Genomic DNA, 27,740 nt, shown 5'->3' on the forward strand with positions numbered 1-27,740 from the left:
TATCAAGTGTCCATTTATGTGCTCTTTTCCACAAAGGACAGCACATACCACTAATTTCTTAAAGCCATTTATCCTACATCACATTGTCCCTTGCAAGTTTGGCTGCTGTACTGTGCGCGGTGGGCGAGAATCACTGATGTAAGTTATTCTTAGGAAATCGGGTATATTTATGTACGTGGGTATGTGTACACATGGACAAGTATATTAATTTAATGGTCATTTAGACTTGTTTTTATGTTCGAGTGCAAATTATTTAATTGTTTCTAATTCTCTGAAGAACATGTCAACTGATATGTGTATATTATAAATTGTATGTAACAAAGTATGTGTGGAGAGGCATTAATATAGGCCAATGGCCTGTTTGCCAATCCATTTCTTTTGTGAAATATTGTTTAAACCACATACCACTACCTATGATATACCAGTGGTTAGGATGGGGAAAAAATCTAGTAGGTCTGCCAAAGAGGTTAGATCTTACGGCTCTGGCAGCTAACAGCAACTGACAGCTAGGAAATTAAACTGTACTACCTATTTTGAATACGTAACTATTATAATTGAAAATATACTTGAGATGCAGACGGTTGTTTTGTAATGCTTACCTTTGAATTTGTTTCGGACATTTGCTAGTTCTTTGTTTATCCTCTTTATTTCTGCTTCTTTGCTCTTGCCTGCAAACACATAAAACAGTATCATGAATCGTTACCTGTCAATTCTACACTGTTATTACCGATTCTCATGCTAATTGGTTAGGCATTGATTAAAAGTTAAGAAAAAACTCCATAAATACCAGAAAACAAAATTAATCAAAGCAGTGAATCGCAAAATCTCTTTAAGGCTTATCAAAGAGAGATTCTGACTGCTCCATTAATTATTGAAGGCGGTCGGAAACAAAAGAAATGGTTATTTCACGGACCTTCAGAATACTGTTTTAAGAGCAGCTAACACTTGACGTGTATGTAGATATGACTAATCATGCCAATTAGAAGACACCTTTATATGTATTTTTGTTTTTAAGAATAATAAATAGCAGTTATGCTTATAACAAATATAAGAATGTTTCATTTAACGACACCACTAGAGCACACTGATCATCAGCTATTGGATGTCAAACATTTGGTAATCCTGACTCGTAGTCATCGAAGGAAACACGCTACATTTTTCCTAATGCAGAAAAGTATCTTTTATATGCACTTTCCCACTGACAGGAAAGCACATACCACAGCATTTGACCAGTTGTGGTGCACTGGTTGGAATGAGAAAAACCCAATCAGCTGAATGGATCCACCGAATTGGTTTGATCCTGCGACACAAGCACCTCAAGCCAGCACTCAACTGACTGAGCTAAATCCCGCCACTTATAACAAATATAAGCAAACAAATTGATTCTACAAATCAAAACACACCAAAAAGATGCTCTACTACAGATTTATATTCCACTCTCTATACAGAACATAAAACGCTTCATTCACTACATGCACTTGTGACTTACTCCTACACACACATATACTGGCACGTATAATGTACAATTAACCATTAAATAGCTCAAAATTAATTAAAATCTAGTCTAGTGTTTACATTGTTCAAAACATTCTGTTAGCATTTTACAAATATGTTTGAGTTATGCTGCCAATGTTGTTTTTTGTTTTGTTTTTTTAAATGCCAAACAGAAGGTAACAAAATAAGGGATCTTTATGCAAGTTAGTTGCATGAACACATGTGATCGCTCCAGGGTTTTAGATTGCCTCAAAGTTGAGGCAATAAATGTGCCCAAAATACATTTGCCCAGATTAATCATGACAAATTAAATACAAACATGCTGACCTGAAAATATTTTACCCCCAAACCACTGAAATGTCAAGTTTAATTACTTAAGGATTGTCCGTTATTTCTTTTACGTTCATCGGGATATGAACAAAACAAAAATCATCAACAAACTGTAGTTTTGGTCTATAAACAATAACGCTCAATAACTTGCCCATATAAAATGACGTTCCCCAACGACGTAATTTTTACATTCATAGAGAAATTAATAACCTCCCATTGTTATGTCTTGATCAATGGATTTAATGTAACGGAAATTTAATTATATTAAAATCATTTGAAAAGCATTTCTGAATATTGCCAACTCTCCAGCAGCTGTTAATGACAGTACTGAACTAAAACAACCTTCCTGCGCTTAGAAAAGACAAAAGTCCCCGTTGTGCCCAAATTAGTGTGATTTAAAGTCCTGTCGCTCATATAGTGTTTGAAGAAGAAAATACACCCACACTTTTACTACTTCTCATGTTGTTTTTTAATCGACCAATACCATGATTCTGTCTTGGACAGCTAATAAACTAGTGGAACACGAGTCAAGGTTTCAGATGTGAAGCCAAACTGTCTTGATCTTTACTTCATATCATTAACTATGGCAGATGACGAGAGGTAACTAACATTCTGCAGCCAAGAATCAATGACAGAGACCACCAACTGGCAATTACCTGAAGCAAAAACCCACACATCTATACCTGATATGTGTATACCAAGAGCAAAAATTTTAGCAACTTGTTAAGTACTACTGAAATTAAAATACAAGCCACATTCAATGACCAATGACATGGCAGTTACGTCTTTCATATTGTATTGAAAATCTCCTGTTGTACTTAAATACTGACAAATGGTGCGTCAGTTAAATCCAGTGTCTGATTTCATTTCAAAGAAAGTCACAAGTTTTCTTTTATTTAAGCACATTTACCAAACTGCTAACCTTGTTTGTGTTAGTATATTTCTCACAGACTTCCAGTGGGGTATAATCACGATAAATACATTATGCAACTCAATGGGAGAAAAAACCTATTTCAAAACACAGCTTTACAAGATCAATAATGTAATCTTTCGTTTTACATGTATATATTTATACATCATTGATTTTTTTTATCAGTTGTTAGCTGCAATAAAAGATATAACTAATAATATATTTTTAAGACAAATGCAAAACACAAGCAACAGATCACATTAGATTGGATCTTGTTTTTAGACAGTTACATATTTTGAAATTACAGTTAACAACACCACTAGAGCACATTGCAGGGTTTCTGCCAGAGGGTAAAATGGGTATGGCGCCATACCCAGATTTTTTTGCAATTGTTTTTAAAAAAGTTTACCTTTTAACAAAATGAATAACTCTTATTATTAATGTACGATTTTCTTAACCCTAACTCTAAACGTAATCCATTTTCTTTTTGGGGGAGGCCTCCCATATCCCCTGTTGACTGCGGTTGCATTCAATTCCATAGTGCCATACCCAAAAATTTCTTTCTCGCAGACACACTGCATTTATTTATTAATCATCAGCTATTGGATGTTAAACATTTGGCATTTTATATGTAGTCCTAGAGAGAAAACCCGCTAGTTTTCAGTTAGTAGTAAGGGATCTTTTACATGTACTATCCCCACACACAGGATTGTGCATACTACAACCTTTGATATATACCAGTCATGGGCCACTGGCTGGAATGAGAAATAGCCCAATGGGCCCACTGATGGGGATCGATCCTAGACTGAACGCACATCAAGCAAGCACTTTACCACTGAACTATGTCCAGCCCCTAACCAGTTTAAAGAGATTGTTCTGTACTGATATTTAAAAAAGGACCGTGAAATTGAGGAAATTCTGGTTCACAGAGGTTCCAGTTAAATTATTAGGGCTTTTACTGTATTTAAAAGTTGAGCTCATACAATTAAATACAATTAAATCACGAAGAATTTAATGTGGATAATATCTGAGCACTAAAAACTAAAAAATACTTTGTATACATGAGATAAGCCGCTGAACCATTACTACTGCATAAATTTACAAACCAAATGACCACATGACAATTCTTAAGTTATTTAGCATGATGAGACTGAGAGACCCTTCAGAATCATACACATTTATGAGCACCTCATAGTAATTTTGCTGTTACTTTGCAGTAAGCATAGTGTCTCAGTAATTTTTGCAGTCATTCTGCAATAAGAATACCGTGTACAGCATACCACAAAATATAGACCTTGTAACGTACATGTATAGCTGAAGTTAAAAGCATGGATTCACAAGTCATCTGACTAGCAATATAAACTGTGTGTACAGTCTCCAGCTATGTTCACTTATATAAAATGTTTTGTAAACAGCTAACATTAGTCACAAATTAAAAAATTGCTGCGTTGAAAATTAGACCTTTATTAGCTACGGGCGACTAAGAATTTTAGAAAGGTAGTCCGTTGGGCGACCATCGATTTCAGTGTCTGGCGAGTATGATACTAGTGAAAAAAGAAACACTGATACTGAATCGAATGTGACAAAAGACACCGCGTCTAAGTCAACTACAGATCAGAAGACATAGAACATGTTCTATATTTTGACAGCGCCAACATAATGAATAAAGATAAAATTCATATAAAAACATATTAATTTATTAAGTTTTAAATCCATACCATCTCAAATAACATTTTATTGGGGGTAAAAGTGCAGTGTAAATTTAAAAAAAAATTCTTCACAAATTACAATCAAACTGCATAGGTTACCTCTTTTTTGTGATACAAGTTTCAAGGCAATTGATGGAACATCCAAGGTAATCTGAATGACACAACCGTAATACGTGATCAGGGCCGTATCTCTGCAAAATTATAGTTGAATGGGCATTTGGCAAAATAGTGGATGATCCCATGGATTTCCATCTAGGAGAACAGCCACTCCTGAGGAAATCATTTGCTGGGAATTTCACCCCTCTTGCATCACCACAAAATGTATTCCATCCCTCTTGCATCATGACACAGAGGACTGCCACTCCCAAACTAGTTTACTAAAGCACGCACAGTTCTACCTTTCGTCTGTTTGTACTGCATTATCTTTTACCCTGTCTTAAAAATGAGATTTAATATGTTTAATTTAATGGTACTTTGTAAAGAAACATGTTTGTTTATACTGGATTTCTTTTTCATTTTTTTTTTTTTTTATTTGAGTTGGTATGGGTTTAAAACTTAATGACATGTTTTTATATAAATTTTTACTTTATTCATTATGAAGTTAAATGTCAATTCATCGATTTTCTTTAATGCAAACAGTTATTATTGAACAAAAAACACTCTCCATAATTGGAGGGCTAGTTGAATTTGAGAAGGGTCAGTATGATTTTTCTTCAACTGGCCCTGCTGGTGACCTTGGCTTTCATATTAATTTTCAACCCTGAAATTGTGTTTGCCGTTTTTAATTAAATGGCTATGTAGGTGATATTTACCAATATACCACAATATCTGTAACAAGAAGACTACATGTATATAGCTGCATGAATAAAATACTTTTGGGGACAAATTAAAGGTATTTATCATGCAGCCATACTTCCTGTTGGTAAACCTAATAACACATATCTGATACAGTGAAAGCCCTATAAACCGGACACCCTCAGGACCAAGCAAAATGTCCAGTTTTAAGAGGTATCCGGTTTAGAGAGGTTACGTTCTTTACTGATTTTTTAAAAAGGACCATGAAAAATGTCCGGTTTTGAAAGAATTCCAGTTTACAGAGGGTCCAGTTTTGAGAGGTTTCACTATAATTTGAAGACTTAAGTGTTATCACATTACTGACTGATAATACCGGTACCTAAAATTGCAAGCATGATGATAACTTTGGCATTGTTATATGCATGACAGTAGGTTGGGCTCCAATTCTTACAATAAATCTTGAACTTCATAAATATCACTTTTATACAGTCTGCTTAAGCTTTAACACAAGTCTCCAAGACCGTTGCAATCTACATAACATGACAAGTTGTAACCGCATCCTAACCAAACCTTAATCCTTTTAACTCATTCTATCAGTGCACACACAAAATATACATGTGATTTACTATGGAAATCAAGCAAAATCCTGTTAGCTCTAGAATTCTACTGAGAATGAAGTACTGGTAACCTAACGACTTTTCTTTCAGGCATCGAAACGGCCTGTGGCCAGGTCACCAAATGCGACCAATGTCCTGTGTGGGTGACTTAAATATTGAAAAAATAATGGCATTAGTCGCCCAAATTACATTATGTGGGCAATCTTCTTCAGAGCTAAAACCTATGAGCTACTATTAATATTTGTATTCCACATATTAAAATCTTAAGTTTCGAGCCCTGTTCTTTACTATTTTGTTGCCTGTATTGGCAAGCTAATATTAATACTGAAAATGTTGGTACAATTTGACAGCTCTCAGAATTTACAACAGAAATCCGCAGTGTTGCTGCAGAAAGCTCAAGATTGCAAAATGAATCTGCAACAGTGGTGGTGGTGGTGGTGGTGGGGGGGGGGGGGGGGGCTCTTCCATCAGGACAGTGCTCCAGTCAAGTTCACACGGCCATGACTGCCATCCAGGAATGTTTATTCAAACTGATCGAACACCCATTATATTTTCCTGATTGGCACCCTCTGACTACTACCTCTTCCCGAAGATGAAGGAGCTTGGTTGTCGCCATTTTTCCTCAGATGATGACGTCATAGATCCTGTGGCAGACTTCCCGGAGGTCCAATATGCCATCTTCTACAGGGAAGGGATACATATGCTCCATTACCGCTGGACTCGGTGTGTTAATGTACAAGGAGATTATGTAGAAAAGTAAATGTGTTTCTACCTTAGGCCACAAACTTATCAATCACTCCTCATATGTCTAAATTAATAAAAGAATTATGAGTTAGGAAAATATTTATACAAAATGACCGGTCTCGGTGGCGTCGTGGTTAGGCCATCGGTCTACAGGCTGGTAGGTAATGGGTTCGGATCCCAGTCGAGGCATGGGATTTTTAATCCAGATACCGACTCCAAACCCTGAGTGAGTGCTCCGCAAGGCTCAGTGGGTAGGTGTAAACCACATGCACCGACCAGTGATCCATAACTGGTTCAACAAAGGCCATGGTTTGTGTTATCCTGCCCGTGGGAAGCGCAAATAAAAGATCCCTTGCTGCCTGTCATAAAAGAGTAGCCTATGTGGCGACAGCAGGTTTCCTCTTAAAAACAGTGTCAGAATGACCATATGTTTGACGTCCAATAGCCAATGATAAGATAAAAAAATCAATGTGCTCTAGTGGTGTCGTTAAATAAAACAAACTTTACTTTTTTACTTTTGTTATTATTTGTCCAAAACTGCCATTGCAAGATGATCTGACTGTCAGGGACTGATTTGTTATCTGCGTGAATACCAGTACATGTATTGATGCGGAATTACAGAGCAACCATAACAGTGTTTAAGTTGCCATCTTTCGGGACAGGTCTTCTCATGAATAATAATTGCATAAATTATACATGTATACACATAGACGTACAACCAAATGGGGAAAGCATATCTGGTAATATTTATAATTTAAGGCTAAAGGCATGGAATCAATGGTGTTACCATGACTGGACAAAAATGCAACATGAAACCATATATGGTTTAAATGAACAATTGATAAAACTACCTAGAAATGTCTATTTTAAAATATTCTTAAAACCAAACAAGAGTTTTGGTTGTCTGTAATGGTTTAATCAGACATTCACGATTCAAGTGAAAATAATTACCTGGCAGACACAAAACAATCCCATACTGTTACATGTAGATACTGTTTTATTACATCAAGACAAAAATAATTAAACACACCAAGCCTCATTAAAGAACGGCTTAAGAACCCATATCTTTTCAGCATCACAGAATCACATGAAAACCATTCAATAAAAAATACTTTGCACAAAAGCAGACAAGAGCTAAATTCAGATAAAAGCAAAAGCCAAAATGAGGGAGAAAAAAAAATCCATATCCGTGGAACTCCCATAACATGAAAATTTAAAATGTCAGATGAAATTAAGCACTGATTAAGAATTTTCCTTGTGGTGACAAGAAAAGCAACTGTGTGACAAACACTTTTACCGTCTCTCTTCATTATGTGAATAGCATATCTCTAACACTTACACTACAAGGATAAACCTAATCTATAGTCCTTCCCACACAGAACGCCTTTTTTCATACCACTGAATGTATTTCTTTCTGAGTCGATTGTTTTCAAAATTGCACACAAAAATTGTGGGGATTTTTTTTGTTATTTCCAAAACACTTTTACTGTTTTTCTTACTTCAAACCAAACTGAAATTATTTTTTAAAACATCTTTATAGGATTATGGGATGAACTATAGATGTGTGCGAAGGCCTGTTTTGAGCAAATTAGCCATTTTCATTAAGTTGCAGGGAAACCTGTGACAGTTCACATGCTTTACAAGACAGCTCCGATTTGACAAACTGTGAACAACGCTGAGGAAACTGGTCAATACTTTATCCCACACACTGCCATACAAGCACATGCTCTGGTCGGCAGATTTCCACAGATCAATACCCTGAATAAGACCTCCTATGACTCGTATCATGTGTTCATCGCTAAACAGTCAGCGGAATTATTTATCTGTTGTTCTTTAGACTGCATCCAGCTGGACAAAAGAGAAAACCCTAAGTGCACCTATACGTAGCAGTCAATCAAGCTGACAAATAATGTCGATGTTTACAGACGAAAACCCATTAATAGTCAGTCAACACTTAATCAATGCTTGATAATGATTCATTACAGTTTTGCAACTGGTCATTTGCCTAGTAGTCACAAACCTGAATAAAAACAAATATTAAATTAATTTAAAAGGAAGGAAATGTTTCATTCAATGATGCACTCAACACATTTTATTTACGGTTATATGGCATCCCACATATGGTTAAGGACCACGCAGATATTAAGAAAGGAAACCTGCTGTTGCCACTTCATGAGCTACTCTTTTCAATTAGCAGCAAGGGATCTTTTATATGCCCCATCCCACAGACAGGATCGCACATACCACGACATTTTATATACCAGTTGTGGTGCACTGGCTGGAACAAGAAATTAATTAAAAAGGAAAGTAATGTATTGGTTTCAAAGCTCCCCAGCACACTGTATAATCCAAAGATATGGTGTCAAAATATACAGAAAGTCTTCAACACGGGACCCTCTGTAAACTGGAATTACATCAAAACCAGTCATTTTTCAAGGTCCCTCGTTAAATATTAGTACAGACTATAACATATCTAAACCAGATATCCCTTAAAACCAGTGTAGAGACTTGGGTTTCACTATGCATCATGACGTTTTGGGAAGACACTCGTTGCTGACAAACATATTTGTTCATGTACTGTACATGCAAACTACATTTTTTTCTTCTTTATTTGTAACGACAGAATGCACATTCAAACAGCATAAGACATACCACTGTCTTTTCTTTAATACAATTCAAAAGGTCATGAATCAATTATAGGGCTGCCGAAAGTACTATAGTGCTGTCGGAAATAGAATAAAAAAGATTCTCGTCGATTATTTCTTACATATTAACCTTCTGACTACTGCAGGCGAGATATCTCGCCCGACGTCACGTCAGTCGATATACTGTACACTGTATACAGTGCATTCCCCAATTCATATTTCCCGCCGTTTTGCACACGACACTCACCGGAAACGGAAATATAATTAAAGAAAAAAGAATTTTTTTCAAAATGGTGGTTTTTGTTTTGATTTTTTCAATTGAAAATACCTTGAAATTTTGAGTTCAAAAAGTGGTTTTCGGCAAGTATTTTCGCTTGACAACAATGGCGGCACGTCGCGGTAATTTTCAGGGATCGATAGCTGATTGTAACAGCTAATTTGATAATAAATTTGATCGTTTTACCAACAACGAAAATTACCAAATATTGCAATATGAATCGTAGTTCAGGTTTAAAAAAAAAATCTGGTCAAAAAACCACTGTTATCGGGAATAATGGACATAAATACTGGACAGCTGGCCACAAATGCCCGTAAGTAAACGCAACTTTTTCGATTTTTTGCCTAATTTTAATCACCATTAGCCGATCTAAAATAATAAAAATTACAAAAAAAGACACGAAAATAATACTTACCGATTCATATATGAACTTTATTTCATGTATTTATGAAACATTTAAGTGAATATATGTGAGTAAAAATTATAAACTTGTACCCACTCAACGAGGTTTTTGTTAAAAATTAATCCAGTAGTCTAAAGGTTAAACAGATAAGTAAATATTTTGTAAATATCTATTTAATTATAGTCTACCTAATTTAGCATTTACTTGTTTTGGCTCTCAATGATGTACAAGGTGGTGTTTACTCTTGACATTAAAAGAAAGATGTCAGTAAACAGGTGATTTGTGCACTTTATTGGAACGGACTGTAACAAATTTCGGTCAACATATGTCAATGTCATTGCTGTTACTATATGTGAAGGACCGTTTCTGATGATGGTTTACCCCTATTCCTCTACAAAACTAATTATTTGTAGACATTTATAAGTAACTTTTGAGCAAAACTGTCAAGAACCATTTTGTGTTTGTGATCTATTATACCGGTATTAAAGGTGCTATCTCAAAGTTTCATAATGACAGCTATTGCAAATAATGCTTTTATTAAATTTTGCTTTAACATTTAAAGACTACACTTTTAACTATATGTCCATAAATGATTATAGGAAATGATTTTATCTACTAGTAGAAAATACATTTTTATTGGAGAATCTTTATCGCAAACAGATGCTCACATATAACTTCTGATATAGCACCTTTAAGTGGTTGCACGATTGTATAAATTTGAAATTTCTGCTGTACTTATATTGAATTTATATTCACTAAATATGCTGGTCATAATTAAAAATTTATGCTGCAATTCAAAATAATCAGTTAACTTGCAGTTTTAAATTAAGTTTGTTTACGGGTAATGAAATACGACACATATGGATCAAAATGTGTTATAGTCTGTTCCAATAAAGATCACAAATTTCCTGTTTACTGACATTTTAATTTTAATTTCAAGAGTAAACACCACCTGGTACATCAATGAGAGCCCAAACAAGTAAATGCTAAATTAGGTAGAGTATCATTAAATAGGTATTTACAAAATATTTACTTGTCAGTTTAATATGAAAGAAATAATTGACAAAAATCATTTTTATTCTATTTCCGACACTACTTTAGTCAAATGCGAGTGAAACTTCTGACGGACGGACTAGTGGGTTATATTTCATTTTTGCACGGCTGAATCACTCCACCTGGCACATACCCTGTACTCGTACAATTACATGCAATTGGACAGGTAGAGAATCCTGCTTCTAACATGGGACCATTTCATTCCTATACCCATTCTATGGTTCAAGCACACTGTCGTGGGCATTTAACTTGTATGCCTACCCAGACGTTACTGGCATGTGACAGCATGAGAAAACCCACAAAGGCCACTTAATATCAGTATTAACAGCAAGGTGTCTTTCATGCACAATGGGAAGAAGGGACTATTTGTTTAACACCTCAGCACATTTTAAAACCATGGCTACATGTATTTGGTGTCTAACATATGGTCCAGAGAAAAAGAAAGAGTAGAAATCAGCTACCACCACATAGGCTATTCCTAATGCTAAGGCAGCATGGGATCTTGTATATGCAATTTCCCACAGACATGACAGTACATACCACGAACTTGGATGTACCAACTTTAGTCTAAACTGGCTTCAAAGAATCGAAATACAGCGAAACCTGTTTAAACCGGACTCTGAACAAACCGGAATCCTGTCAAAACCGGCCACGTTTCATAATCTCAAATGTTCTAAATTCGAAAAAGCGATCCTCTAAACAGCGGATCCTGTCTAAATCAGATAAATATTAGGTCCCCGACGTGATCCGGTTTAGACAGGTTTCACTGTATAGCAAAGATCTGTGTTGTGTTGTGATTCGCTATGCAAGTTTAGTGATTTCACTAAAAATTTGGCAAGGCATGGTAGACCAAACACTTTTGGGGCATTTTCACCATTTTCAGGGCATTTGTTTTTCATTAAAAATACACAAAAATTAATTGAAATAAACATTAATGTAATTTATGTGCTTGCTTTAATAAATGAATTGGCAAAAGATATAAAAGGCATATTTTATAAATTAATAATAGCTTTTTGGGTGTTTTATAAAGGCAATTTTAGAATTAGTGAAAAAGACTTGTTTAATCTCAGGGCAGCATGGTGCTGATTAAAGCAAGATGGTGCTAGACTAGTGAGGCATGGTGCTGCACCATGCTAAAACAAGCTAAGGAAAACATTAAAGTTTCATAGATCACTACACAATTTTAAAACATTAAACAGTAGTTGCTAATCAATTTTCATTTGACTAGAAATATTGCTAATAAATATTTTGAAAGCAAAATGTTCCTTGAAAAATACTGGCCTATCAAGACTAACCTGGACTGAAGTCAAAAGAAGACTGACCCATTTTTGTAAACCAAGGTCAAAACGAAAACAACCAAAAGATACTGTCATGAAGTGGATATCTCTTTAGCAGGTACTGTAACTATCGACTTTGTTGGTGGATCTAACAAATGTAAATGTGACAACATCCGTTCACAGTGTGCCATAACCATGAAGCAACACGTCTTGTAGACCATTACATTTTTAATTTTCTACTGAAGAAACTGTTGTGTTTATGGAACAAAATGTTAATAACACACTATATTAAACATTGAATTTTTTTTTTCACTTCTGGTGATTGCATCTTAAAAGCACTCTTTTGTAATATAAAACATCAGTAGGTTAGGGTAAAAAGTGCTTTAATTTTAAAATTAAAAACATGTCCATATATATATATATATATATATATATATATATATATATATATATATACGTAGACACCATATATTGCAGAGTACGGTTCTGAGTTGGCTAGTGGGTTTTTTATTTATTTCCTAGCCAGTTGGCCGTACCTGTTTTACCCTCTAGCAGAAACCCTGCTGTTCTACATAAAGTATTAACAAAGAAACAGAAAACACCAAGAAACACAAGTTTCAGTCTACAACTTACATGATGATGCTAACAACCTGAGATATGCTTACTAGTAATAACTAAAATGCTTACAACTTAAAATGACAAATATTTCATTTAAAATTGAGACAAATGGTTTTAATTAATTTTTTCCAACACTGAATAATGGGTAGCCTAAAATACTATTTAAAACCAAACCAAACCAAACCACATGTACATGACAATGTTGTCAAACAACGTTATTTTGATTACGATGATTAATGCACTTGGTGGTCATACATAATAGGTGATGATGAGAGATTATTATTAGATAACTAATCAGAAATCTGTCATTTGGCTATCTAGCCATAATCAACAACCTTGCTAAAATGAGATATGTCATGGATGCAAGTAGCCAGAGTGATTTTAACGATTTCCCTAAAAATTAGTTTATCCCCTGCAACAGAACAAACCCTAAGAGATTTATCAACATTGATAACATGGCATAAAATTTGAATTTTTCAGACAACCAATATGTTGTTCGTGTGGTTTTTAGATTTTGTTCATAGTTCAGATACAAATGAAAAGGTTAATGGGCAACAATATTCAAACGAGAATCTCAGGATAAGCGATTTTCGTAGCTTTTCTCCTATCATAAATACGAAAATATACTTTTTGTGTGCTAGGACTAACTTAAAAAGCTACCAGGTGAAACTAAAAATTAGCTTTGCTTTTCCTAACCCGACCAACCCATTCTTCTGCGTTCAATCTTTTTATGGCCGTCATATCAGTAATCCGGATGTGGCGATAAAGTTTGCCGTCTTCCGGAGGTCGTCGACAGGTCCCCAGAGTTTAGTGTTGTGGGGTTTGTCTTCCGTCCAAACTTTCTGTCAAATTTCTTCTATGTGCGAGCAGGTTTGTAGAACATGTTCTGGTGTTTGCTCTTCAGCACCACATTCACATTGGGCCACCTCTGCAAGTCCTATCTTTTTAGGTTCTTCTTTAGGTCACAATGTCCAGTGCGAAGACGGAAGATTAAAGTTTGTTCTTTTCTGTCTAGTTGGTTAATGCTGTTACAGTCAGGGCTGTATCCACCATTCCTCGTCTTGCAATCACATTTGAATTTTCACTTTAGGATTGGTATTGGCTTCACTGTATGATATGGAAGAGTTGGGTTGTGGGAGGCAGCTGCCTGCTTTGGCCAGTTGGTCAGCCTTTTCATTGCCTGCAACTCCTTCATGTGCAGGGATCACCTTGCAGTTTTGATTAAAAGCAGTTTTTCTTGCAGTTGTCTAATCAGAAGTTCTGAGGGTCTGATGAAAGTGACTGGAGAGCTCACAAGGAGTCTGTTAGAAGCACTGTAGTCTGTTTCTTTCCTTTCTCTATCAAAGCTCTGTCGCGACAATCAGGTCTTGCAATTCTGCTCTGTAGTTCGAGCTTAGCTCACCAATTGGAATGGAGAGGGAGGCCGAGGAGCCATCTGGATTACTGATGTATGGTCCACTTTCACCTTTTCGTATAGCATTCTCCTCTGAGCCATCTGTGAATGCATGGATCCAGGCTGTCTTTGGATATCGCCAACAGACCCATAAAAATCAACCCGTGTCAACATCGTTTTTTTGGCTCTTTTGGTGAAGAATGTTTTTGTAAATATTTAACCAATTTCAATGTAGGCGTAAACAAGTATAATATATAATATAATGTAGATGATATCTGTCAAACATTTTAAAACCTCGATATAATTTAACAAAATTTTATTAACATCAGTTTGGATTCATTGAAAATTAGAAATTCTGTAAAATGCTATTCATAGTAATGAGAACACGATTGATTATCTCGTGACGGTTCGTAATACATGGTACATGCTCTTGTGACAGGCAGAATGGGTTTTAAACTAAATTAATCTTACAGTAGCTGCACAGGTACCTTCGTGTGAGCAAGATGAAATGCAGTGTCGAATTTCAAAACATTTCAAATTTATTATCACCTAATATTAGTAATAGGTGTAGGCTGCAAATTGAATACGATTCCATGCTTCTGCAAATGCCAGATTTTGGGCAGGAAGATTAAGAGACTGAATTCTAAAATATCTACCATTTTCACAATTCTAGCAGAATCTTGAAAAATAAATCCCAAATTCAGTGACTGGGATGTTTTACTTTTATTATGTACCCGCATTTATTTTCTGGCAGAAAGCCTGAGAAAAGTTTGGACAACATGGTTGAATAACCAACAAAACACAGGGTAATGGCTTCCTAAAATCATACAAAATGTCATTTTTGTTGAATACTTACAGTTTCGAATGTCCGATATGAAAACGGCAAGGCCTCTCATGCCATCTCCTTTGACTGCAGGCATCGTGTCTCACTAACCTGCTGGGACAAACAAAACATACATTATGTTAGGCTTCACATTTAGAGGAATTCCTTGTGAATCTATATATTAATTCTATATTTTGGCCCAGAAAACTATACATTTTCCTTTTAAGTGTTCAATAAATAATTTCAATTTTTTTTTTTTTTTTTTTTGCATCTATACACTTTACGGCAATCCGATTGGTTACCTTTTTTCACTCATATTTCAATGAACCGAAAACATTTAAGGCACGCCTACTACCCCCACCCCACCCCACCCCTCCACCGACTCGCACTACTTTTGTGCAACAAGCCGGATTATTCAGGCAACCATATTTAGATATTTTGAAGAAAACACATGTGAAAGATACAAAAGCAATTTAAAAAATGTATACAATAAATTAATGGAAAATGCTATAGCAGAGTACACATGTATAATATGCATTGATTAAAAAAAAACCCACTTTGCTAATAATGACACGAGACTCGGTCGGTGTCCAAAGAAATGTAGGAAACTTCACACCTGTAACTTACTTGTAAGCATTGTTCTACAGCTGTTGGCAAAAATTAAACGGTTCCCCCGACAGCATAAATGTTAGACACGTTCCCTTCATTCACATTCAAAACAAACTAAACACGAATTGGACAATTCCTTCCTATATAACTAAATGATCCGTAAAAATGCACACAACAGCAGCTAGAGGAAATGGCGCTGCTTATCAAAATTACGTCATTTACCAAATGATGTCAATTAAAAAATCATCTGATTCAAATAAAAGTAAATGAATGTTTGCATTTTTATGCGACATAAGTATCAATGAAGTTTAAACAAACAATACTACAGGCATATTTAAAGGTAAACAAAATAAATTCAGTTATGTATTATTAAAATATGCATATAAATTTAATTATAAGAATTGACTGCAATTATTTTTTGGTTCATGCAAGTATGAACCGAAAAAATAACTGTAGTCAATTCTTAAATGAACTAAAGTAAAGTAAAGTAATTTTATCAAAAGTCCACATTGACAAGCACTGAAGAATTTCTTTCAGCCTATTTAAAGGCATATTGTCACAGACCACTGTATTTTTTAATGGTCTAACAAAGTATTACCTGAACAAAAATAATTTGATTTGTCCCTAAATGTACTTTATTCAACCATCTTCATAACCACCAAACTCCATTTATTAATGACATTTTGTAAAAATAACTGAATTATGGCAATGGTCCATAATTCAAAAACTAAAATTGCCGAGAGGGTTGACATGGATTTCACTCCATCGTGGTTCAGTTAAGGCGATGCAATAGCTAGATTTGGTTTCCAACAATTAATTTAAGTTTTAGTTATTATCCATTTTTTAGAGAAATAAGGTCCTTAAATCCGTGACAGTATGCCTTTAAAAAAATAAAGTCGAAAGTTAATTTTTTTTATTTATATTAATTAATAAGCAACAAGTAGTGATTTTCCTTCTTACAATTAGATTTTCCTTCTTACAATTAGATGTGAATGTAGCTACCTGCAGTAATAGATTTCTGCTAACCTGCAGTCACCTGTATAATCAGCTATTGATCAATTTTAACAGGGCTACTAGAATTTTTTTTTTAATCATATTAATTAATAAGCAACAAGTAGTGATTTTCCTTCTTACAATTAGATGTGAATGTAGCTACCTGCAGTAATAGATTTCTGCTAACCTGCAGTCACCTGTATAATCAGTTTAAATGTACTAGCCACAATTAAAAATTCACTAGCCCTACTTTACTTTAAGTTAATACAATTTTACTAAATAATAGTAATAATCAGATATGTCACCTAAAGAGGGAGATAGAGCTTAAAAACACTAACATTGGGGTGGGGTCAGGATATTCATATTTACAAAATAGATTTAACTGCAACATTTGACCAAAAACATTTCACTAGCCATCAGGCATGGCAATAGCAGTTATTTACTAGTCCAGCACGGAATATCACTAGACATGGGAGTGGGGCTACCATAATCCAGAAGCCCTTATTTTAAACTAATATTGATCTGCTGGGCTCTAAGTACTGTTGTGATGATTTCATAATAAAAATCTATAATCAACTGTCACGAAAACTGTAATTGTTAACAGTTTAGTGATGGAAGTGTTATAATGGTATATGTATGCTGAGGTTGTGTTTGTTTTCATATATAAATAAACCCACCAGATACTGAATAGGTATTAAAAGGTAAAATGTGTTATTTGAAGGGTCTATCCCAGTTAACACAACAACAGGTGCATGGTTCTAATAATTCAAATCCTTCATGAATTCATATTTAATTCTAACCAACTGTATAATCAAAAGTTGATTTTTCGTTAGAGCAAACTGATTATAACTGAACAGCGATGATGAGATAAAAACTGCAATCTGTCAGGGGCATCATCGATGGCATTTTTGTGCCGCCGGATAAAAATTACTGCCATCGGTAATACCGGTACTCCTCACGGACGGAAAAACGTATAAACCTGTATGAATATTATCTGCCTGTATTTAACACAGGCATTTGGGTCCTGGTTGGAGTTAATGGGTGTTTAGTTAGTACCACTCGATGGAACGAGTCAGGCGCACACCTTGTATTGTCGTATTCCAAGTTTTGCCGCCCTTCTTCCGCCCCCTTTCATGTTCGGTAGCACCCTTTATTTTTCTGCACCCCTCTGCTCCACTATTTTAAAATGAAAAACACTGAAAAACATATTAGTCTGCACACTGGACATCGAAGGAAACAAGCTGTGGTGTGTACGGAAACGCAACATTACTGTTATGTAATTTAACAGTATTTTTAACAGTATCTATTATGTCCCATACCAGTATCCATTTGTATATTAGAAACACACAATGAACAATAAAACATTTAATTTTTTATCGTTTTGGGAATCTCTGACTGAAAGAACACTTATTTGGCACCAAATTTGTCATGTAATCAGAATGGTCATTCTGTCTTTTGTGTCTCCTGACTCTTGTCTGATATTTTGTCCTCAATTGCAGGTTTAATTGGTCGTAACTGGTGATTTTTCTTAGCGTCATTTGTTTAATATAATATTAGAAACTTTTAATTTTGTTAGGGATATTGCCTCTGATAAATAATATGTACACCGCCTTTACAAAAACGAGAACTACTTTTATTAGCTAGCTAGTGATACCATATTATCAATGGGATCGATTCATTAAAAAAAGATAGCTCTAATAAAAAGAAGTTTAAGAACAGACAAATGTTATCACACATTAGGGGATCATTAAAATCTTTATTACTTTTCAGATATTGCAAAAAGGTTATTAAAATTTTTATCGGTTCACCAAAACAAATGTCCGTGAATGTCAGACCGCCAAAAGCCTATTTCTGGTTCAACTACATAAAAGATGAGTCAGCTTGTACATCGTACCACCTTTTTTGTACCAGATATCAAAGGGCAAAATATGGGGTAGGACCAACACACAACGATATACAGTAACCAAGCTTTCCATTTTTATTATTATTATTTGTGGGGTTTTTGCTTTGCTTTTCCAATTTTTTAAATTTTAAAATGCTACTAGTCCATGATTCCATTTATAATAATTCTTGTTTATTGAAGTTTATTGACATAAACTGAAGAAATAAGACTACATGTACATAAAGTAAAATAAACTTTCAGTCAAGTTTATTGGCTGCAAAAGTCAGTTTAAAAAAAATAACTGTCAACCGACTTAAAATTGCTGTTAGTGGGTCCTTTCACCAATGGCAATTAAGACAAAAAATTCCAGTGGGTGATAAATTCTTACGTTTGAGCCCTGGATTACTGTTTAATGTTCCCTGTGTTGCATGCAGTAGTTTGAAGGGGGGTAAAAAAAAGATACTAAAAATGGCTGCTTTACTTTTAGTTTTTCGTGAGAAATACCTGGGACTTTTTAGTTGAAAAGATGGTTTCCAGCGATTATTTTCAGATGACAACAATGGCAGAATGTTTCAATCAAGTTATGGAATTGATACCTTATTGTGAAAGCCAATTTGACTGTTTTACCAACAAATGAAAATCAGGAAATATTGGGACATTAATCATAGTTGGTTTCCAAAAAAGATTGTGTTCAGTAAAGCATAGTGATTGGAAATAATGGCCATAAATACTAGACATCTGGTCACAAAGGCTTGTAAATAACCCAGTTCTCGCTGCTCAGCTTCATTTAAGTCGGGCGGGTCACCCCGCTTTTGCGTTTTGCCAAACCACGTTCGTGCTTTGCCGCCCCCCCTCCCCTTTATTTCCACGCATCCTAACATACTCTGTAGCACCCAGTTCCGCTATTTCAAAATGCACACTTTTTCACACTGAATAAAACTGATCAGTCTGCACACTGGATATCAAAAGAAAACAAGCCACTGTGTAAGCTACTGACGAAAAACTTCAGTAGCTTACAAGAGTTACAGTAACGTAATTTAACAATATTTTCAATAGCCTCTATCAATTGTGTCTCATACCAGTATCTAATTGTATGTTTGATACACACAAAAAAAGTTATTTAAATATTTTATTTGAGCAATGACAACATTTTATGGTTATCGTTTCAGCAATCTCCAACTGAAAAACCCCCACTTATTTGGTGTCAAATATGTCACATGAACAGAACTGTCATTCTGTCGTACAGCTGCAATCTTTTTACTTTCACCTATCGAGAACACTGTAACAGCAAGTTTATAAATTTTTTGCATAATTTTAAACAGATTTAACTACTCTGAATGTTCGTTAAAATGAGAAAACCCTACCAAAATAAGGCTTAACATTTCACATATATCAACATAATTATAATATTTAATTAAAATTTTAAAGTGAAAATATGTCAATAAAATCTTAAACCATGTACCCCCGTAACATGTTTTTTGTCAAAAATTAATCCAATAATCAGAACATTAAACAATACCATTTAAAGGAAGGGACAATCAAGGCATTTGACCTGGTATGCATATTCAACAATATATAATACACATTATTGCTTATTATCAACAAGTATAATCGTATAGTTAATTAATAAAACGATTAAATGTGACAGCTATTATATATAACGGGTGCAGCCATTTTGTATCATCCCAGTGAATACGCCCCGTGGTTATGTAATACCTAACGTGTCACGTCAGGAATTAGTCTTCGAAATGAAGAAACAAAAGATACCTGATTTTTTTGCGGATGCATCGCAATATTCTGTAATAATAGTCATCCCAGTAAGCCAGTAACAATTATATATTTATGTTTAATACAAAATAAACCACCATTGTCAAAGTGTTGAAATAAATGTATTATGGTTTGTACATAAATTAACACATGTACTGAAATAATAATCGGTTTTCTTAGTTAATTGGTCTTTTCTTTCCGTGGCCTGTACCTGTGGTTCTTGATTGGCAGGTGTATATTTAGACGGTCCCCAGACACTGTGTCTAGACACACTAAAAAGACGTACCTCTTTTATTAAGATCACAGGGTATTGTGTGTTAACCGTGCGGACTCCCCTCTAATTGTAATCAATCAGCCATCTGCTTTATCTGTAAGTAATTCTGTAAAACCCTTGATTAAGTACTTTCCCCATCTAAAATCACAAAACTGACCAATTACGTAGTCCCAAATAAAATAAAATTATTACTTGGGTATCGTGAGTGGTTGTTTTTGCTCGAACGTAGCATACAAATAGGCCTAATAATATGCTGCTTTTTTTTAGATTTAAAAAAAAAATAAAAATACTATAACTCCATTTCGTTCTATTGATGCAAACTGAAATATATTTAGTTAAATACTTTATTATACTATCAAGTCATTTATGTTGTTTACAAGTCAGGTTGATGAAAGTGAAGCGCCTTGTAAATCAGAGCGTTTGTTTACACTGTATATAGCTGAAGATGGACGGAGCTGACGTCACTTCACCCCAAGCTATACCACCGGTCGTCACAAAAACGAAACAAAATGGCTGCCCCCAGTTAGCAGGAATAATCATGTTTTTTTTATTAACTCTACAATTACGCGTTTTTCATTTGTTAAAGTGTCAGTATGTGTTGGTGGTCCGGGTATGCATCTTTCCAACACATAAATTTCTTGTTTGAGTTTACTCTACCTTTAAATAATATTCTTCAAGCAAACCAACATAATGTTCATACTTTGTAATTAATCCAATATCGCTATATTTTGCCTGCACTATGCTAAGCTAGACATTTTGGATATTTTGTGTAAAACTTTCTCCACAGGGGTGCTTTCATTGGTGGTATTGATATTGGCGAAAATATAGCATAGAAAAAGAGATATGGAATTATTTCATTTTATTCTATACATGTTCAGTTCAATGCATAACAATACTGTGAATACACCCCTATGAGCTATATATATATAAGTATTGATGATCCATTGTGTGGTTGTGTGGTCGGAATGCTCAGCTACAGTACCAGGGAACATTTTGTTTTCAAAATCTTGATTAGCGATATTTCTAGTCAACTGATAATTTATTAGCAACTTAGAACTCGGCTCGCGCTGTCGGTAGCCAAATTAGTCATTGGCTAATTTTTACAAAAAATGGCTAATAAAATTTGCAAGTGGCTAAAATTTTGGCTAAGCCATTTTCTGTCTTCTGATGTGAACAAACAGTTACATAATCTATCCGACACCTCAAACATAATAATACTACCAAATATTCAATTAGCGTAATAGCCATCTCGCGACCAGTAACGAGAAACAATGTCGGGCAGAATACAGCGTAGGCCTTATAATGTTTGCTTATGTTAATAATCACAGTTATTAATTTTAACGGCATGCATTCAACATGTATGACAGCAATGTCTGGAAGATCTGTAACTTGTTATTTTTATTTTGTAAAATCTTTGAACCAAAGTAATAAAAACAGACAGACAATGCGTGTCAATTTGAATACACAAGCCAGTTCAGGGCCGAAAGACATGTAGGCCGTCTTAAGGGCTGAGTTCAGCCAGACCGAACGAAAACAAAACGTTCGCTAGACTGGTTTGTGTGCTTCACGTTAAACCAAATGGACACGACGATCACCAATCAAATAGTTCGCAAACGTTAGGAAGAACGTTCGTTGGCTGAACTGAGGACAGCTCTCGGTGCGAATATACATCACGCTTCAGAGTCAGCCGACACCCTCGTGTCAAGAGACATCGTTGCGGACATTAAACAATACGATTACGTAAAAGTAAATCTTGATGTAAATTTGTAGAAAAACTAGTTGTTCGAATCAATGAATACCTAACTGCAGTTTTTGTTTATTCCTTTGTCTTTGTTAATTTCGTACCCATGGTCGATAGCACGCATGCAGATCGCTGGAAATGAAAATGCAGTCAGGGCGCAAAGTAGCACTTTATATTTACTCACCAACTGGCTAGTGAATGAAAAAACAATACTAGCCAACTAGAGATTGTTACTCGCCAGGCAACTAACTCCTAAAAAATCCGTTTCCAAGAATCCAGAAACAAATCATCAATTAGGCCCTATTTTGTTTTACTTTCCTTTGTAAACCGTTTTTTAATTGGGTTACGCGATTCCGACAAGTATACCGACGGCTACAGTTACCGAAACTAGGACGTATTTTATTTATTTATTTATTTTTGTTCACGATATGCTATCGTTACCAACAACTTTCTCAAACGTTTTTTAAAAATTTATTTAGCATATTCCCACCATGTAACATTTAGCTTAACTTTAGGTGCAAGCAAATTGGCTGCGAAGCAATTGGTCCAATGCTTTGTGAAAACTCATTTACAATCGGAAAACCCTGATGTGTCACGAGGCTTTCCGAACACCTCGATCGTCAAGTCGGCCGGAGAGTTCCGAGTGTGATATCAGCAAACAGGGCAAAATGCGGAAGTGTATGTTTACAGTTCCGATCATTAGTATATGTGTCGTCTGACTGATTAGTGAAATAAATGTTCCAGTGACAGCTTCATTCTGAAAAAATAATCTACTCGCCAAAAGGCTAGTGTTTTGCAAATTTAAATCGCCATAACAGAATTTCACTCGCATAGGCGAGTGTTTCACTCGCAGTATTGTGCCCTGGCAGTATTTAAATTGTACAAATTGCAGTTAAATGTACACTGAATAAAATTAGTTTACAATAATCATATTTGTTAGATAATTTTAGATATAAATTTGTAAGACTGTGAGGTGACATTTAATAAGTTAGCTGGATTTTAAAAAGACCGTAAATTTTAATTTTATTAAAGGTTGGGTTTTTTTTTTAATAAATGGAGTATACTGTGAAGTCGGCATTCTTAGCCATGGTATTTTGTAAGCATAAATCACAACAAGCATTTAACACGACGCTGAAATCAACAGCAACAACATGGCACAAATTATGAAATTGTTTGGGGTGAGGAATTGATGGGTCACTTTATAATAAAAAAATAAAAAAAAGCAATTTAAACTAATATAAAGATTGCTATTTAAAGAAATAATGAGCTCTATAAAATAAAATAAAAGAATAATAAAAAAAAAGCTCTCAAACTTTTATTTGGGGAAAAAAACCCAACACCACCCTCCATAAACATCCACCCACCCCCGTATTTCTGTATGTTTGTTAATTTAATGTCATACGCCTTAGAAGTGGGGGTGGGTGTAGGGTACTAGCTTCAAACTCTGAAAATATTGCATAACCCCATTCCCACCCCACCCACGCTGAAAAATCGAAGTAATATATTAACTGCCCCTACCCCCCATTGAGGTTTTATTATTCCAATTTATTCCAGTTTGTACACAATTAGCTGAAAAAGATAAATTTTTATATTCATATATAAATACTCTATACAGTTCTGCGTAAAACTAGCATGAACCAACAGGAACGATAACTCGTGACAGCATGAATTGCGTCTGCGCAAAAACTGGCTCCAGATTTGTCTCATTTAATGGGTACAAACTCCGTCTGAAAGCTCTTTTCTGATAGGTTCTGACACGGGAAACATAGCCAATGAGAAAAGTTAATACATTAATCTGCTAGAACATTCTATTTTCACTAATTATGCACGCATTTGCCTAAAAATAATTCAGTGTGAAAAGTTTGCTTCAGGTAAAAATGTAGTTAGGAGAGGTGTTCTACATCGTGGTTTGGTAATATGAAAAACCATCCATACCTTTATTAGTGTAAATCAGAAAAAATACAAAAAATGGGCGTAAAATTGTTGATTTTGGAAGTTTAACAATGTGACTATTTCCGAGCGCTCACGGAAATCAACGGAAATTTCCGATCGAAATCCAAGATGGCGGCGCCCATCTCCGATCAGTATTTACAAACTTTTAAACATGTATTCCTTGACAATGCAAGCAATTCTACATGGATTATTACAAGTAATTTGGGGACATATATCATATAATCAATACTTCGTATATGTATAGACCTCTATTATTGAGTAGAAACTGTTGCAAATGTTGAAACATTTATTTTGTAACTTCCTCCTCATACCACTTCGCACCCTTTTCATACTATTTAAAAAAATATATTATTGAGACGTTATAATCAAGGTACAAACATCATGTCAACTTCCCCAACCCATTCAGAATATTGTAATGCATGTTTTCCATGTCCATGTTGACAATGATACATCCACTCCGGCTCTACTCCATCGGCATCGGACACGTCCAACAAACTTTACAAAGATTATTCCAAATCACAGTCCTACCAAGTCAGTTCAGTATTTTGTTTGGTGATTCCTGATGGTGTATTTTGTGAGATCTCTGACTGATCTCTGTCTCTGAAGGAAATATTTGATAGATTTTGATTGGTCTATCTATTTATTACTGGCTTCAGGGGTCCCACAAAAGACACCACGTCACCAGCAAAAGTATTTCATGAAAACAAAAAACAAAAAATAATTTTCAGACATTGGTGGGTGAATATGAACATGACTATTCTCATTACTGACCCTAGTTGTGGACACGTTACTGTGCCAAAACTCCCGTAATATCCATAGCAGACACAGTACAGGAGTTTTTGCGGAGTTACGTGCCCACAACTACATGTACATACATACCAGTTCATTTTTCACATGCATTCTATAATCATAATGCACTAACATCAACATGGAGGAACCAAAGATATAGACGTAAGTAGTCTGTTTCGCTGAAAATTGTGACTTTTTGCTTGCATATATCGTTGTAAAACGATACTTAAAACCATTTTAATTCTGCTTTATATTATTTGTTTCCATTTTCAATCAGATTAGAGGTCATATTACATGTAAAAAACAAAATAATCACCAGTTATTTGGATGATTGCCCTGTTACATTCATTATATTTATTATACAGGTTTTTGGACAGAAAATGAAAAAAAAAATTTAAAGGTCCATCAACCGGTCGTATACAAAAATTAGTTAAAAATTAATTTTTCACTCATTTTCATTAAAACAAAAAGCATTCATCTTCTAAAACCCATACTATTATGTATGCAAACAAAGAGTTTCCTATTTGAAATTTTAAAAAATCATTGGTTCATGCTAGTAAAACAAATTTGGCTAAAGCATTTTCAATATGGCTAATAAAAATTCCCTTTGGCTAATATTTTGGCTACAGGTATTTTTGATCCAGGGTGAGCCTTGAGAACTACTGTTTAATGGGATGCTGCACACAATGTTCCCAAGTACTCACGGCTTTGAGTTCGAATCCAGGTGGAACTCTTTCTGATAATTTGTGAACCAGGTTCCAGTTAATAGTTATGGCTAAGATTTTTAAAATATTGTCCACTGCATTTTAAGACTCATAAATTAATGTTTTTAGATCAAATGTCAACAATACACATAGCCTTTTAGGTACCTGTATATTATTTATATATCCATCTGGAATTACTTTCAAATATAATAGTACGAACTATATAATTACGAAATTACTATAATTTGTTTGACCCATCATACCACGATAATACAGAGTTCCGGGTTACACTTACCATACATCAAACACCACTGAACAAGGAGCATTTGGTAACAAGCGAAAGTTAATCACATATTACGGATGATGCCATGAAATGTTAATTTTTTGTGAGAACAAACCAGAAAAAAAGAAATCACTAATTGCACGATATTCGTAAACCGTAAGCCTCGCCCCCCTATCAACATCATCAAATTTCAAGCGAGACACCGGTTCCGTTTATACCTGCAATCTACGTCACTTGTTTCGCGCTATACCTAGTTTGCACATAATGTGTTTTACTGACCGTCTGCTAATCCTCTTGCAATTGTCTTATGTAATGGAACCTATTTTGTGACTTTGGCAGGATAGTAGGTGTATCACAGTCTACAAATGGCCGCCATTAACATGCTTAGTTCAGAACGAGGTAATTTTCGAAAACGAGGCAGCAGAAGTAATCGGGAACTCCCACCATGGACATTTTATTGACCGTGAAGGACCACATGTGGTACACCGATCTTATAAAAACCATCTCAAGTACTGTACCTATGTAAGCGTACACATAAAATCTAAAGAAAGTTATTGTTTTAAACATATGTTTTGTGGACATTAAACTGCAAGTTGAATACTAATGTCCAACATTTAGTTTAACGAAAGAAAAAAACGCTGATTATTACGGACACCTAGATAGACTTTCATATCATGGGACAGTGGTTGCAATGAGAAATAATCATATAACGTTTTTTACTGAGGGGAAGTTTCGAAGGGCAAATATGTTGTAAGAAAAAATACTCAACTGTCAAGGCAAAATACTTTTGGTAGCAATTCTACTAAAATAGTAGGCCCATATATGTGAACTTTATCCAACTTTCAAAGAATTTTATTCAGTTGTTGATTGTAACCGGAAATTATGATTATGAATAAAACATTGATAAATTAAAAAATATTATGTAAATGTTATTCATTTGACTATGTTTGTACACACTTGAAAATGGAAAGTAATGAAAATTTAATTTAGATATCTCCATAACGATACAAATAAAAAATGAGTAAGTGATCAATGAGAATTTAATAACACCATACGCACGCACGCACGCACACACACCACACCAAACCACACACACAAACACACATACACCACACACACATCACACGACACACACCACACCACACACACTACATCACACAACACAACACACAAAACACACACACATACATACATACACCACACCGCAGCGCACCTCTCACACACACACACACACACACACACACACAAAAGAATACCGGCCTACCCTATCCCACCCCCAAATACTTGCTGCTGGTGGTCTACTTGGTACTTGGTGACACTGAAGAGGAAGACGTCGTTGACTGCAACAAGAAGATCGGGAAAAACCTCGGAACAACAGCGTCTTGCCTACCGGTGTGTACACAAGTGCACGAGCCTCCTCTGGGTTGTCATGCCATGACCAGAAGCGGTCAGGCCCATTTTAAGGGCCATATGGGCAACCTAGGGAGACACCACAATATCATAGAAGTCTAATTAACGAGCTACTCTCGATTCACTAATGTCAAAACCTATATTAGCTCTGGAACTTTCTTTTTGGCCGACCGTTCAAAATTGCGCCCAATTTCCTCAACCCAAATTGCGCACCTTTTCTCTTTGGCATAGTATATACGAAAGTGGG

The 27,740-nt window shown here is 35.1% G+C and overlaps 1 protein-coding gene across 3 annotated transcripts in view; it reads right to left on the reverse strand.

The window, feature by feature from the left end:
• LOC121380638 (AP-2 complex subunit alpha-2-like) overlaps positions 1-26,472 on the reverse strand; it is a 56,021-nt gene extending 29,549 nt beyond the window's left edge. For 2 of the 3 annotated variants that reach the window (XM_041509549.1, XM_041509547.1), the window contains exons 1-3: positions 26,363-26,472; positions 15,122-15,199; positions 600-668 (exon numbers count right to left, since the gene is read on the reverse strand). In XM_041509549.1, coding sequence (XP_041365483.1) covers positions 600-668; positions 15,122-15,185 — 133 coding nt within the window. In that variant the 5' untranslated portion in view covers positions 15,186-15,199; positions 26,363-26,472. Of the gene's footprint in view, positions 1-599; positions 669-15,121; positions 15,203-26,362 lie in introns of all 3 variants that reach the window. The other variant, XM_041509548.1, reaches the window with a different exon arrangement.
• Between the last annotated feature and the right edge of the window lie 1,268 nt (positions 26,473-27,740).

This window comes from Gigantopelta aegis, chromosome 9 (genome assembly GCF_016097555.1).
Source record: "Gigantopelta aegis isolate Gae_Host chromosome 9, Gae_host_genome, whole genome shotgun sequence".
Taxonomy (NCBI): Eukaryota; Metazoa; Mollusca; class Gastropoda; order Neomphalida; family Peltospiridae; genus Gigantopelta; species Gigantopelta aegis.